General features: G+C 55.4%; 1 protein-coding gene across 1 annotated transcript in view; it reads right to left on the bottom strand.

The window, feature by feature from the left end:
- Positions 1 to 15,622, bottom strand: part of COL16A1 (collagen type XVI alpha 1 chain) — a 136,885-nt gene that overhangs the window by 49,459 nt on the left and 71,804 nt on the right. The window contains exons 57-72 of the mRNA XM_075060881.1: positions 15,545 to 15,607; positions 14,072 to 14,143; positions 12,583 to 12,636; positions 12,213 to 12,257; positions 11,588 to 11,632; positions 10,422 to 10,475; positions 9,095 to 9,148; positions 8,474 to 8,524; positions 7,760 to 7,849; positions 7,170 to 7,205; positions 6,042 to 6,086; positions 5,570 to 5,758; positions 5,270 to 5,336; positions 4,239 to 4,415; positions 3,814 to 3,891; positions 2,621 to 3,133 (exon numbers count right to left, since the gene is read on the bottom strand). Of these exons, the coding sequence (XP_074916982.1) occupies positions 2,931 to 3,133; positions 3,814 to 3,891; positions 4,239 to 4,415; positions 5,270 to 5,336; positions 5,570 to 5,758; positions 6,042 to 6,086; positions 7,170 to 7,205; positions 7,760 to 7,849; positions 8,474 to 8,524; positions 9,095 to 9,148; positions 10,422 to 10,475; positions 11,588 to 11,632; positions 12,213 to 12,257; positions 12,583 to 12,636; positions 14,072 to 14,143; positions 15,545 to 15,607 (1,323 nt within the window). The 3' untranslated portion in view covers positions 2,621 to 2,930. The remainder of the gene's footprint in view (positions 1 to 2,620; positions 3,134 to 3,813; positions 3,892 to 4,238; positions 4,416 to 5,269; positions 5,337 to 5,569; positions 5,759 to 6,041; positions 6,087 to 7,169; positions 7,206 to 7,759; positions 7,850 to 8,473; positions 8,525 to 9,094; positions 9,149 to 10,421; positions 10,476 to 11,587; positions 11,633 to 12,212; positions 12,258 to 12,582; positions 12,637 to 14,071; positions 14,144 to 15,544; positions 15,608 to 15,622) is intronic.

Genomic DNA, 15,622 nt, shown 5'->3' on the forward strand with positions numbered 1-15,622 from the left:
GGATGGCTCAAGCTGGCAGGGTGTCTCCATTCAGCGTGCTCCCTCCTCTCCTGCTCACCCCACCCCACTCTTGGCTCTGCTGCTCTTACACCCTCGCTCCGTCTGGCAGCATCCGATCCCAGCTTCTCCTCCTCATTCTGGGGCTGGCCTGTGGCTGGGCAGAGCTCCTTAGCGGGGTGCTAAATGATCCCAATCGCAAGCTGGGGAGAGGGCTAAGGCCCGAGAGGCAGTGTGCTGCAGGGAACAAACTGTTCTCCCTTAGCCCCAAGCAGAGTGGAGGATCTCATTTCTAACAGCAGTGATTCTTAGGGTTGGCCTTAAAGCCATTTCCCCCCTCCTGAGGGGCAGGATGAGCATGTTTAGTTCTTGGTACCGTACTACAATATCAGCGCTGGCTTCAGCAGGCTGCCAGCCCTCAGCAGATTGCAATGGATAATGTGTTGATGAAATAAGTTGCTGGCATTCACTCCTGCCTCAGTGATGGAGTAATAGCCCATGGGCAGTCAGTCACTGCTCCGAGATACCTAGAGAGATGTGTAAGCTTCCACAGTAACCCCCCTTCCCCGCCCTAGCCATGCCAAAGGGCACCACTGATTCCAAGCTGGTTGCTTAGAAATGATGAATGCCTGTTAGAACTAGATCAAATCCAGAACTCTAAATTTGAGCTGGGGAGCTGAGCGCAGGCTGCAGCTTTAACTAAAGGAAACACAAAGAGACAGTTCTGCTGCAGCTCTGGCCTTCCCTATTTGAAGTGGGGCGAGTAGCCAATTTAAGCGCTGTTTATTAAGACCATTAGTGACACGAAGACACTGTCTCCCAGACATGTAAGAAATGAGCAGCTGACATTTGGAAGGCAGCGGCTGAGAGAGACATGCTGAGTTCAATTTTAAATACTGTGCTTCAGGAAATTGCTCCTGTTACCGCTAATGAGAGTAATGGGAATTCTGCTGGGCTCTGGGGCTGTTCGTTTACTCAAGCACATCAATACTCAACAACCTTAGTTTGTTCACCTCACCTTATGGAACGGTAAATATGCAGACTCTGTGCTCTTTCCACAGGGGACAGCAATCTGGCTAATGGAGTTCCTAAGACCCACTCTTCCTATGTGCTTGTTACCTATTTGGATTCTGGCTTAGCAGCCCGATAGATGCTGCTGGGCAGAAGTTTGGGCTATTCTGGGAACTGGATACTAACAAAGGACAGCAAGGACCAACGGTAACCGTGTAACCTTTATGGGGAGTTGGAGAAACTTCCCCTTATGGTCTTGCACACACTATGGTTGCAAACCTATACACACAGCTGTTGCTGGGGCCAGTTTGGCTCCCCCCATCCTCCTAACCAGGGGGTCCTGGGACTCTTGTGTTCCCCATTGTTACCAGTTTATAAAACTATCCTCGACAACTCTGCTAGGGTTAGGTTACTGCCCCGTTCTTAGGAAAAAAAGTCATTGCTACTTGAAATCATAGTACATTGCTATATGAAACAGCATTTAGTTATGTTGGTGAAACCAATGGCCATTAAGAGCCTACATACTTTTGAGGATCTGGGCCTGACTTCTTATTCATGACAGACAACTGTTGATGGATGGTACAAATGATTTTCTTACACCCTTAAGATGACAAATACTAACAGGAAGGGAATATATCAGTACACAGGTTCCTGGTCCAGATGCCAGATATTCCATTGAGAATACAAACTGTCGGGGTGTCTTCCAACCTTTTGAGCTCCACCCACTTCTAGTACATACTCGGGGGCTAGTTTTATCTATGGTCAAGGGAAGGACAAACTGGTAGAATTTAAGCTGTTACTGTCCCCAGGGTGATAGACAAAAGTGCTCAAGATTTTTATATATATAGTTGCTTTAAAAATGCAGACAAAGCTTGGGCAGGAATGTTTTATTATTTTCTGTTTGTTTGCTCACCAGATTCAACCTGCTTCAGGGAGGAAAGCAGCCCTCCCTTTCGCACACTGAGCTGAAAAGTGGTAACTGACTGCTCAGACGTTGTATTTTAATATTTGGAAACCGGTCTAGCACTTAGCAACCCAGTCGTGGTTTTTAGGTTAGAGGCTTGTTTTTCCACCAAATGAAAATGTTGGGCTTTGAGTTAAAGGCCAGCACGATTGCTCCACTTTATGGCTATGAGAAGATGCACAGAGGCCTGCTGCAGATGCTGAAAAATGGCTTGGTGATCCAGCTTCCTTGGTCTTATTTTTCCCTAGAATGACTCTATGCTGAGGGCCAAGACATTGTGCAGGAGCATTCTCTAACGCAAGAGCGACATTGGCACCAGGACAAGGAAATGGCTGATGGCACATATGATGCTGGCACGTTACAAATGAAAGGAGCGGCAGAGCATGCACTGCAACGCAAACGAAAGGCACACGGGGGCAGAGGGAGAGTTGTCTCAGTCGTGTGAACGGGGATATGTCATTTCACAAACAATGGAGGTGGGATCTGGAATCTTGCCTGAAGTTCCCACCCCGTAACAGCTGAGGCTGCTTAGAGGTGTGACAGTTAAAAATACCCTTCCTTCCCTCACCCTCCCCTCTTTTTCTGCCTCAGTGCCCAAAGTGCTGGAGATGAGCAGGCATTGAAAGACTAATAATTAATTAAAAAGACAGAAGAAGCTAGAGAAGACACAGGAAGGTGCAGGCTTGGCCAGGGCGATGATAAGCGAAGACACCATCATGAAATGGATTTTGGCTGGCCACAGATGGCAGCGTCCAATTCCCTTTATAAACACAAGAAGAGATGCTCTCTCTCTCTCACACATACACACACACACACACCGTCACGAGAGACTTAACCCCACTGGAAATCGAAAGAAAAAATATTAACAGCAATAAAAAAATCATTCACGACCAGTCGCCAGGCCCGAGCTTTGGTCATTCCCAATGGAGTCCTTTGTGAAAATGCCCTGCAGGTCCGCTCAGCCTAGGGGTCCTTTCATACTTTTGGGCTCGTATATAGGCTGCTCAAGGGGCATCATGCTGAAGCAATCGGAAGGGTTACAATGCCCGGTCTTTCCAGGCTGCCCTGTAGCTCCTGGTGGTCCAGGAACGCCTGGGATGCCTTGCTGTCCCACAGGCCCAGGCGGACCCAGCTTGCCATAACCTGGTGGCCCTTGGGGACCTGAAGAGGAGAAATAAGAAAGGGAAGACAGGAGCTGAGAAGGCTGATTTGCAAAGCCAAACCCAGATGCTTGGCTGGCTGGTTCTTGCATACATGCTCAGGATCTAACTGATCACTATATGTGAGGTCAGGAAGGAATTTTCTCCAGGTCAGCCTGGCAGTGAGCTTTGGGATTTTTTCCCCCCCTCCTCTGCAGCTTGTGGGTGCGGGTCACTGGCCAGGATTATCTGGGTCTGTCTCACTTGCTCATTTCCCTGCCATTATGGGTGCCTCGGACACCGGGGCACCTTGGTCTCTCCCATTCTCTGCCTGTGGCACATAACAGCTACGTCTCCTGTGGGCGGTGACGCATTGGTCTGATTTCAGTTGTTGGCTTCAGTGCTGGTGGCCTGTGAGATCCAGGTCAGACTAGAGGATCTGGTGATCCTGTCTGGCCTTAAACTCTCTGACTTCGTTAAAGCCGACCCACTGCAGTTCAGAGGGTTTGGATGGAGACGCTTTGGTCTGAGACCCTCAATCTGCCTCACATTGTTAGGAAAAGCTGAATCAGGAGGAGATTTCCCCCTGAAGCACCAGGTGTCTATCACCATCCATGTCCCTGCAGCAGGAAGGGCTAACGAGTTGACCTTAAAAATGCTGAACCAATTGGGTCCCTGTTGTGACACGTGCAGGAGTCTTACCGGGCGCCCCTGGCGGGCCGCTTTCTCCCGCAAGGCCAATGCCTTTCTCTCCCTTTTCTCCTTTGGCGCCAGGCTCACCTGGAATGCAAGAGCGCAGTAAGAAACCCCACCCGCAAAGCGCAATGCGCGTGAGTGACAGAAAGGGAGGAAAGGACGATTCCATGGGGCTGAGTAAGAAAGCGAGCGCGTACAAGGCCACCAGGGGAAAGAGAAGGCGTGAACCACACACATGGGCTGGCAGGAGCCCCCTTAGGTCAGTGGCTCTGGAGTTCCCTTAACTTGCTTTGCAGTCCCGCAGCGGTGAATTCCAGCTGCTGCCACCATGCCATTAAAAATCTCCTGACTCTGGAGGCCATTTCTGAAACTCCACAGTAATGTCAGGGAAGAGGAGATGCAAATAAAGGGCTTCCAGGAGAACGACCTACCTCTCATGCCCGGCACACCTTGCCGCCCTTCTCTCCCGATCTGTCCCGGTAACCCAGGGGATCCAGGAGGCCCTGGCCGCCCTGGCGCTCCATCTTTACCAGGGTGACCTGGTCGTCCTGGGGAGGCAGCCATCTCCACCGGGAACTGCATCCTGGAGGCATAGTACACCAGCCTCTCTGCAGAGAGAGATAGGGAGCCAATGACTGCACCAGCCAGGGGTTATTAACCCCAAACTCTTGCTATCGGGTGTAGGAAGCCTACAGTAATGGGGGCTTATCTGAAGACCCTGCGGGGTGTAGAAGTGCACAGGAAACGCCAGCTTGGGAAGTAACAACTGGCTCAAAGAACGCAGTGCTGGAGGGAAGCAGGAGCCCGGGCCAAACATCATGTGCTGTCACGGAGTCTGGCCCTGCACCCCTCTTCCTGGGACCCACAGTGACTTTTATCCAGCCAGTAAAACAGAAGGTTTATTGGACAGCAGGAACACAGGTTACAGCAGAGCTTGCAGGCACAGTCCGGACCCCTCCACTGAGTCCTTCTGGGGGTTCAGGGTGCTTGGATCCCAGCTAGGATCCCCTGAATTCCTCCCCATAGCCCAAACCCAAACTGTCCTGCCTCTCCTCCTCCGGCCGAAAAAAACCCCTTTGTTTCCTTCTCCTCCGCCCAGCAGCTCCCCCTCCCCCCTGCCGGCTCACATTACAACCTGACTACCTGTCCCTCACCTACAGACATCCCCTGCTTTCCCGTTCCCCACACAGACAGTCCCTACTCCATCACATGTGCTTATTCAAAGGGCTCTGAGATGTAATGCACACGCAGATCCTTAGCTCCCATCTCGGCACACTCTACACTAGGTAGTGGTACGGTGATCTCCTTGGGAAGGATGAAGGGCAGCCCTATCCCTTCCGGGATTTGGACACATGGATCCAGAGACTGGCACAGCTCTTTCAGCCCGTATGCGCCAAGCACTAAGCCATCACTTGCAGCTCAGTCCAGCCCTCCAGCCTCCTGTTCCCACCGCGCCGCTTACCGTCAAACATTTTGTTCAGCTCTTGCCGGATGAACCGCTTGATTTCATCGTAATTCACCATGTCTCCCTAGAGAGAGGGGATGGGAAAAACCACAAAGCAAATCTCACCCTGGGAAAAGGCAGCAGGAGGACATGCCTTGCCTGTGGTCACACAGTGAGTCAGTAGCAGAGCTAGGAATAGAACTCACAAGTCCTGATGCTCAGAGCCAGATTGTGAACGCTTGCTCAGGCTGCTTTGTTCTGCGAGAACCCCCCTACCCCACCCCCAGCAGCAGGAACTTACCCCTTCTCCCCCCTTACCATTGTGCCTGGGAGTCCTGGCGTCCCCGGGCTGCCAGCAGGTCCTGGGGAGCCCGGGTGGCCTCTCTCTCCTGGAGAGCCACGTGGTCCCACGGGGCCCATGGAGCCACTTTTCCCTGGTCCTCCAGGCATGCCGGCTCTCCCCTTCTCTCCAGGGTACCCTCTCTCCCCTGCAGGGCCAGCTTCACCCTGGAATGCACAAGAAGAAGACAGATACAGTCAGAGGCAGAAATCTCTCCAGTTCCTCGTCACCTTTCCCCACTCAGATAAGAGACGGGCATCTCTCTATAGTACAGCAGCTCTCAGGGCAACTTGAGCATGGGCTGGCCCCTCCAGGGATCCCAGGCAGCAGGACTGCAGCTGGGGAAACATTCACCTCGGCAGCCCCTTCTGCTCAGCAACAGAGCCCCAGCATAGCAGCTGTCCAGAGCATTCGGCTCAGCGTCATGGAGCAAAGCCGACCTGCTCTTACCTTCTGGCCAGCTGGTCCTGACGGTCCAGGGTTCCCCGGTGGGCCCTAGAAGGAGGCAGAAGGGAGCAGTGATCACGGGAAGTTCTGCTCTGAAATGGTTTCTAGACTTAGGGCTGGTGGCCCCTGCCCGTCTTGGTGCCAGGGTCTAAGCCTGTGTGAAGGTGGTATACCAGCGAGGCAGCAGTAGCTGGGGAGGGCTCTCTCTCTCTCGGGCTCTGAGGATCAGGAAGCTTAAAGCTAAACAAAGAGGTTTCCTCTAGTCTGACCTTCTGCATAGCAAAGGCCACAGAGCCCACTCAGTCACTCCAGAGTCAAGCCCATATCTTGTGCTTTCAGCTCTCTCTTCCTCTCATGCCAAAGAGCCTCCTTTATGAACCTGGCTGGATCCCTGCCTCGTCAGACCAACCCTGCCTGGGTGCAGGAAGCAGGAACGTGGAAGCAAGGAGTTTAGCCCCTGCCAACACCTTGTGGGATATGAACATGTGCTTGCTGGTACACTGCCTTTTATCCTCCAGGCACTGGCCTCTATTCTGGAGATTCTGCCAGGGCTCAAGGAATAAGACAGACATGCTAAGGCCCCGCTTACCCATGTCACTGGTACACCCTTTCTAAGGTACCACCACACGGGGTGACACTAGGGAACTGTCACTTCCTCCACTCTGATGGCAAACCAGGAAATCCCACCTTCCAGGAAGCCTGGGATGGGATGCTGCCCCTGGTGGCAGGGAGTGGGCAGTGCATGAATCTCTGTGGAGTGGGGAGCCACCTCCCGCTAGGGATCCAGCTCTAGATCACAAAAGCAGCTCGAGACATCAGGACGGTGCAGTCCGGGGTCGAGGAAAACCAGGCCTGAGGATTGCCCCCTAGACTGTAGTTATTTATGCTCAGCTGGGCCCCTGTGGTGCACTCAGCACTGCGGGGCAAGACATCGCTGATGCTCAGGGGAGTTTTGCCTGAGTAAGGGCTGTGGGTCCAGGGTCAGCAGCGGCACTGATTGCAAACACGATCCTATTGCAATAATGGTCCAGGATAAGGAGGGGGCAGAGAGCACAGCGTGGACCTGCCACACTCACTGCCGTGGAACAGGGAATGCGAGAGGGGGAGCCATCATGGCTAGCATCACAATACCTCTTTCCCAGCTGCTCCATCTGCGCCCATCTCGCCCTGGGAAATCAAAGACAGAAACGTGAAACATTCCTTTCTCCACCCCATGCTCCCACAGAAAGGGACCTGGAGAGCCCAAACCTGCTTGGGATGCTGTGGCTGAGAACACATCTCGGGCTCAGACCCTGTCAGCACTCTCCGAGGGTTCGCACAATGCAGCGGAATAAAGAATTCCCAACACCCACTGGGAAGGTCACCAGGGCAGCCCCTGCAGAGGCAGTGCCCAGCGTGCACCAAGCACCGAGCGGTGCACGTGCTGTTGTATGGATGGATGTTGCCCAGTCCACACTGCACGGAGCGAAGGATGGATGAGCTAAGCCTGGTGGGGCCCAGACCGGCACGCCATAATTGGCAAACCTGGCACCAGAGAGAGGAACTTCGCAACTTCAGAGCACGCCGGCGTGCTTTGTTCTCTGTCCCTGCCACAGTGCAGTGTCAATGGGAGCTCAGTGTTTGATGTCTAAGCCTCTCCCCCACCCCCACAGACACCATGCGCTCCAGGCTCTGGCATTGCCCTAGTCTGTGTCACATCTCCATTGACATGCAGCACTCACGGGTGGTCCAGGGTGGCCTGGGGGCCCAGGTTGCCCTGGCATCCCTGCGAGACCTCTTTCCCCTGAAGATCCTCTCTCGCCCTTCAATCCCTGGAGAATGGGGAAAAGGAGAGAGCACTGATTTCAGACGTTATTTCGAAAGTGAGAATGAAGCAATCGGTAGGTGCCCAGGTGCGGACCCGGGCACTCGAACATGCAGTTGTGATCAGAACAGGCGAGGTACGGGAGCTCAACTGCTGAGCCGGTTCTCAAATGTGGATGCCCTCATTGGAAACCAGGCCTTACATTACCTTGCCTGGCCCCTGATCCAAGCGAGATTGGTGAACTGGATCCTGAATCAGAGCCCAGCCAACCTCCCGAGTCCCATCGGCCACGTTCACTCCCGAGCATGGCCCTGGCATGGTACAGCACGGCACAGCTTCGCGTGCCATGAGCCCGCCAACGTGGCTTGGCAAAGGCAGTTCAGCTGGTGCTGCATGGCTGGACATGCATTGCCTCTGCCTGGGGGATGGTGGCAGCTGGGAACATTTCTTATGATGCTGGCAGAGTGAAGCTGGTAACAAGGCTGGGGTGAGACCCCCCAGGTTGGGGTCCGCTCTCCCCATCTGACCCACGCTGAAACTCACTCTGGGAAGAACGAGGCTATAGGAGACTAAAAATGCTCCTACGGATCTGTGCCAATGGGGAGGCCCCTGGGGCAGGGACAGCACTTACCATTCCTGTGATTCCAGCTGGGCCCGGCTGGCCCGGGCTTCCTGGGGGACCCTAACGAGTGAGAAGAGATTAGGACATTTTAACAGAGTAACAATTAACCTGGAAGCAGGAGCTGAAGCCCGCCCTAGGAAAAGGCCGATCAGCTCCTACCGTGCAGTGCACCGTGCAGTTTCCACTACACCCGTCAGCTCGCTTCTTTAAACTGGGGGAACCAGTGGGTGATTGAACAGGAGCGCCACGGCCAGAACAGCCATAGCACCTCCCACCAGACACTCCTGTCAAGCAGCCTTGCCCGCTTGCACAGGCTCAGTCATTTTATTTAGGGGCAAGTAAAATAGCATCATTCCATACAGCACCTCCTGCTGGGAGAGGCTGGGACTGCAGTAGCTGAGAGTTCCCCCCACCAATCAACTCCCTTGAAGTGCTTGCTGCTGGGACTGGCACTGGTGAGAGTTCCCCTACAGCCAATGCCCCTGCATCATCCCCTACAGCGCCTTCTGCTGGGCGAGACTAGGGCAGGAGTGAGCTCACACAACCCTGTGTTTTCCTCCATCGGCGCCGGATTAAACCAGTGCAATTGGGATGTTGTCACTTCTCAACCAGAGCAAAAATTCAACTTACTAAATGGCCTGGAGGCCCCTGTCTGCCTTGGGGTCCCATCGGACCAGGTTCCCCCTGCAAAAGACAGAGCGATTATATACAGTCGCAGCTCGTACAGTACACACCCCTCCTCAGCCAGCTGACCTGTATGCAAGAGCATCAGAACCACCAGTGGGAACTGGGCCCCTTCCCCGGGAACCTGGGCGTGTGTTTGCATACGCTGTACTTCAGCGTTCCAGGCTAGATCCTCAGCGGCTGTAACCTGAGGTAGCTCCATTGACTTCACCAGAGCAGCTGCACTCATTTGCCCCATGGAGAGCCTGGCCCTATGGCAACAGGGCTGCTGAAGTTCTCCTATGAGTCGCTCAGGGTTTGTCTACACTGCAATTAAACACCTGCAGCTGGCTGGTGTCAGCTGACTTGGGCTATGGGGCTGCTGAATTGGGCTAGGGCTGGAGCTTGAGCTCTGGGACCTCGCGAGGGGGAAGGGGCTTGGGACTAGTGGTCAGGGAGCAGAAGCACAATCATGGCTGGCCCTCACATCCAGTGTCGCTGGTGGTGGGTCAGTGTCGGAAGCCGCACACAGTGCCCTGAGCATTAAACACCCCTGTCATGGAGTCCCCGGGCGATGCTCTGGAACAGCTCCCTACAAAGCCAGGCAGGACTTTGGGGAGCCTCCTCTCCCTTGGAGCAGACTTGTTCAGGGCAAGAAGCTCACACGTCTTCACCTCCTGGGTCTCTCCTTGGAGCATTCAGCATCCTCTGCCCCTCCGTGCGCTTCCCACAGTGAGCCCACCCAGGCGGGGTCCTGGGGAAGCCACATGGTCCTGCACCCCCACTTTGCAGTCAGATGTGACTCTCAGCCAGCCAGTAAAACAGAGGTTTATTCGATGACAGGAACAGGGTCTAAAACAGAGCTTGTAGATACAGCGAACCGGACCCCTCGGCCGGGTCCATTCTGGGGGTCAGTGAGCAAGACCCCCAGGTCTGCACTTGACTCCTCATCCCCAGGCAGCTCCAGACTCCCTACCCCCTCCAGCCCCTACTCTCTGCTCAGCTCCTTTCCCGGGCCAGGAGGTCACCTGATCTCTTTGTCTCCAACACCTTCAGTTGGCACCTTTGCAGAGAAGGGCCCAGGCCATCAGTTGCTGGGAGGCAAAGGGTCAGGCATTTAGGTACACTGGCCCTTTGCTCTGCCAGATACTTAAGAACTGTCTCGGGGACACTGAGGCACCAACACAGTATTCAGAGAAAACATTAAGAACATTCCCAGTTGGGTCAGTGCCGGAAGCCGCACACAGTGCCCTGAGCATTAAACACCCCATCCTTCCAATCCGCACTGACTCACCTCTGCCCCTGGCCGGCCCGTGCTTCCGGGAGGTCCGGGTTTGCCACAGTCACCCTGGAAAGAAGAACACACAGCATGGAGCATCATGCATGTGCCATGTGTAGACAGAGAGCAAGAGAGCAGGGACTCTGGCCTGCATGGGGTTTGTCACACCAGATCCGGTCACTGGGTCAGCCAGGCTGGCATCTTGCCTCTCACTGTGCAGAGGAACGTGACAGCCTCCCATTACACATGCCAGCCACATGGGCAGTGCCATGATCAATGACCCTCACATCCTCTTACCTTGCATGGCTGCCAACTTCAGTGGATTTACACCAGCTTATTCCAGCTGGGGACATGGCCCCATTGGGATCATAAAATTATCCAGCCCTTTAAAATCAGGTACCCAGCCTCTGCCGCCATCTGACCAAGCAATCCCACATCAGCACCCAGTGATGAAAAGGTCCCACCTTGGGGGGGAATGGCCTGGCTTGACCAGAAGAGGAAGCCACTGCCACGCCTGTATGTCACAAGTACATCACTGCCCAGCCCTGGCACTGCTACAAGCCAGGCTGGTTCATCTCCGTCCCTGGAAGCCTGGCTCAGTTCCTTTGGAGGGGGCTTGCAGCAGATGAATGCTGACTGCTGTTGGACACTGGGGCCTGCTCTCTTGCACCAGTCAGGGTGGATGTGAGACTCCTGGGGTGCACTAGCTCTGAATGATGGTGTCAGGAAATGACGGGGTGCTGAATATGCCGAGGGGCCCTGGGGGTGGGGCCATGGCAGCCAACTAGAGCAGGAAGTTTCAAATAGCAAAAACACTCCACGACCCTCCCAGAGAGCCTCAAGTCCCCCCAGACCCTAAGCAGGCAGATAAAGCCCTTTGGCTCTCCCCAGGGTGACATTCACCCCATGCGGCAGGCCCAGCACGAGGCGATGTGCCATTCCAGGGTCACATCCCCGCTAAGAGGGAAAGCTGGCCCTACTGAACGCAGTGAGAGTTGGCAACTGGCTCCAGTGGGGCTAGAATCCGCCTCTAAGGGGTTACGCAAGGCCTGGGCCTGGTGAATGTCACTTCCAGCGAGCCCCCACTCTCAGCGATCTCAAAGGGGAGGTTTCACAAAGCAGCTGTGGCCAGGTGCCCGCTGTGGATTCCCTGAGGCTGTAATAGCAGCAAACCAGCTCACCTTCTGGCCTGGGAGACCCGGGTGGCCAGGTTTGCCCTTGAAGCCCTGGTGGGGAAAAGAAGAGAAGAATTACACTCCAGCATCAAGTGAGCAGGGCCTTCCCGGCAGGCTCTGTGGAGTCCCCCTGCCTCCCTCCCTCGGGCACGGAGACACCACCCACGCCAGCCACCAAGGAGCTCTCCCTGCCATAACAAACCCACCAGGAGCCCCCGGAGCCAGCCGAGGGCAGGCAGTTCTCAAGCTCCTGACAAATTACCTCTGCCTCCGGTGGAGATGGGGCCGCTTTCGCCAGCTCTGGAGTCCATCACTTCTCCTTCCTCTTCAACAATCACCTATCTCCCCTCCCTCTGAAATTCAATGCAACCCCCACTTACAAGGCAGTGGGGGTGCTGTCTCCCAGGGAGAGGGCCAGAGCTGTACTTTGGGGGGAACTCAAGGAAAGCCCAGCTACCAGTTAAGCTCTCGCCGTCTGAATCTTTGTCAGGACCTAGCAGTCAGCAGCGTGGGAGGTGGTGGGGAAGGGGCAAGGGTGAGAGTCTAGCAAGGAAAGACCCGAACACCCCCCGACTGGGGATGCCTGGTGCTATGCACCAGGGAGCTATTCAGGAGTCCACCCATGACTTACCGGAATCCCCATCATCCCTGGGGGCCCTGCAGGACCCGGGTCGCCCTAAGGAAAGAGGCAACGGACACAGAATTAGGTTCGCTGTGGCAGGAAGCTTCAGGTGTGTTTGACATCCCATCTGGGAGAGGAACCCCAGGAGTGGGACCCAGCTTCCTGCTTTGCGACGAGGGGGAGAATAGCCTCTACCTCTGCTCCCTCTCCGAGCTGGCCAACAGCTTGGGATGAAGGCCAAGCTCCCCCCATTTGGGCTTCTGGTACGAGCCTCGGCCCAGGCTCAGGAGAAGGTCAGCGAATCCTTCACGCCAGCCGGGGCCCAGTTCTGAGCAGAACTGTGAGAAAATAGGTACGAAACCCCGTCCCGTTTTCTTACCCGAATCCCTGGCTTCCCGTCCTTCCCATCCAGGCCTTCCAAGCCGGCTGGGCCCTGGGACATCACGGGGAAAGCGAGAGCAAGAACAAGAGAACTCATGAGAGGCCTGTTCATTCACACCACCCTGCTCAGTGGCCTGCCTGGCTGATCTCAGGTGTGGGACACTGCTACTAAGACAGTGCTGCTACATGGAAACACGTCAGCTCCCTGAGGGGCTGGGAATTGGTGCTCAGTATGGCAGCTGGATCCCTCCCTCGCCATCTGGACTGTAACCTTGGAACGTCCCAGCAATGACCTTTCAGATGTAACCATCCCATGCCCACCCAGGACTTCGGTCACTAGCTGTTCCACCCACCACAACCACCTGGGCAGGGATGGAACTCATGACCGTCTGAGCCCTAACCGGATTTCTGCCACAGGAGCCAAAGAGAACCTCCAGGAGCTGCAGCTGCGTGAGTGCTTATATCCAGATGCAAGAGGGCAGCACAGCCACATCTGGGGTAGGCTGCACATCCCAGCCAGCAATGAGCAGCAGTACATGGTCCACTAATCGGTGCATTACACGCAGCAAGTGTGGAAACAGGATGGCCAGTAAACAGGAAGAGGGACCATTGGGTGGATAGTGGTGATCTAATATCTATTCCACCCCACCCAGGCACTTATCTCCCTGGTTCCAACCAAGGCCAATCCATTTTCAGAATTGCAGATTTTAAGGCTAGAAGAAACTGATATGCCCATCTCATCTGATCGCCTGCATAGCACAAGGCAGAGAATTTCACCCAACGGTCCTGCATCTAACCCAGTAACTTCTGCCTGGGCAAGCACGCGTCCCTGTGTTTGAAATATAGGCTCCAAGACGCCTGTTCCTTATTCAGAACCAGCACCAAGATTCTGGTCCCACACTTTTGGATCCAACGGAAAGCTGCTGGCACCTCTCCCAGTCTGTGGCCCAGGACAATGCAGCAGCCCACTGGATGAAATAAAACGTGTTGCAGAGACTCTCCCCAAAGATCATTCTGAACGAGACATTCAAGCAGCCATGCGGCATTGCCTGTGTGTGCTGTGACATAGTGTCGGTGATGCTGCGTTGCTGCGTCAGGGCAGGATCCCTCTGGCCCGAGGCACAAATGCAGAGAGGCGAGAAGCCCTCGGCTTGGGCCCAGGGACGGCATTGTAGGTTAGTGGGGTCAGTTTTGGATTCTCATCTCTCATGGATGGGGGAGGGAGGGGCAAGTCCCATCTGCTGGTACCCACCAACCGGCCGGGTCTTTGTTCTGTATTGAGCTCCTTGTCCACACTCACAAAGGTCTGTGCTGCCCAACTGCTGCCCAGTGTCCCTCACAGCTCCTGCCACCATGATCCTGAGGCCTCCTTTCCTGTGCACTCAGTGTCCCCACAGCCTGGAACCCCCTGAGAACTTCCCCCCACATAGAGACCCCCACTCCTTCCATGCAGTCAGGAATTGAGCTAGGGAAAGAGAAACACTCACCTGTATTCCAGGAGGCCCTGGAGGCCCCATTGGCCCTGGCATCCCCGTGGGGCCGCGCATCCCTTCGCTGCCCTGTAAAAGTCATATTGGGAGCAATGAACCTGCTGCCCTCTGCCATGCTAATGCACTGGTACAGAGAGCCACGGGAGAGGATGCCCATAGTCACTGCCGGGCTACTCCAGAGACTTCCCTTCGCTCTCAGCTTCTCCACACGCCCTCTCCATACGTCCCTGTCCCCTGTGATCCAAGGGGTGAAGGAGGCTGAGTGGCAAATCTCCTGGAAGCAGCGCTAGCCAGCTGGACGAGGCCAGTTCACATGAGGAGGAACACTTGCCTCTTGCTAAGGAATGGGTGAGGTGCTAGCTGTGCCTGGAGTGTGCTAGCTGTGCCCCGGGCATGCTGCAGATGTGCCCCAGCTTTGCACGCTCCACGGACTGCATTTTGCCTGTGTGCTAAAGGGCTGCAGTTTCTCCTTTCTCCCCTTCCTGGGCCCTATAGGGGATGGAGCAGTGCTGCTGGGCAGGCAGGTCCTGAACCCCAGGGAGCTGGGACCTGTCAGCACTCACGGGATACTCAGTCATCACCTAGGCCCCAGGGGATGTTTCCATGATGGATCCACCACTGGAAATCAGCCGGAAAGGGGGTAGATTGTGTATGGAGAGCAGAGCTAACATTCCCGGGGGGTCCATGTGGCCAAACACTGCTTCTGGTCAGCACCGCAGGGAGTAGCTGCCAAGTGGCCCTTTGGCAAGAGTCCAGGGCCCAGATCACACAGTGCAGAGCCCCCATCTCCTCCCAGCACATGTCCGGCTGCCGCACAATGCTCGGCTCAGACTCTGTTTGCCCCAAACACCGTCCGTCCCCATTCTGCACCCCCCGGCCCTGGAGGGGTTTGCAGTTCCCACGAGCTTCTCGCCGAGCTGTCCCTGAGGCTGTGCCAAAATCACAATCCCATGACCTCAGCCACCTGGACCCAAACTGTGTATCTGAAACAAAGTGGCTCGCTGCAGATGGAAACTGGCCTATTCCCCCTGCCATTCCGGGCTTCTTGAGAGCCTTCCTTCCTCACAGTGGCCAGCAGGTGTCAACAGAGCCCTGAGAATGACAAAGGGGTTCTCTCCCCTAGGCTGCGGGGAGCGGGTGGGCGCTTGCGGGAGCTCCTTGGGAAGTTGCTTGTGCCTCTTTGGAAGTGGTGGGCTCATTAAAGGGATCTAGAACTAGGCCCCTGGTTAGTGCCCAGCAGTGCCCTGGATCGGATCCACTTGCAGGACCAGCCCAGATGTGGGAGCGCAGCCTGTTTGGCCCTGAGCAGAGGCCGGAGCCCCAAACCCCACCAGCAGCAGGAACCTCTCTTCAGGCCTGTGATGCTCAGAGACCTCCACTAGCAAGGATCCCCTGCAATCAGCAGGCAAAGAGAAGCCCCTCTCTCTTGGGACTTCCAGCACCACAGCCTGCCCGCCTTGCAGCACTCACCTTCTCGGCTGCGGGCCCTGGCGGCCCGGCTGGTCCGGCTTTCCCTGGGAAACCAGGAGGCCCCTAAAACGACAAAGG

Source organism: Chelonoidis abingdonii, chromosome 25 (assembly GCF_003597395.2).
Source record: "Chelonoidis abingdonii isolate Lonesome George chromosome 25, CheloAbing_2.0, whole genome shotgun sequence".
In the NCBI taxonomy this organism is placed as follows: Eukaryota; Metazoa; Chordata; order Testudines; family Testudinidae; genus Chelonoidis; species Chelonoidis abingdonii.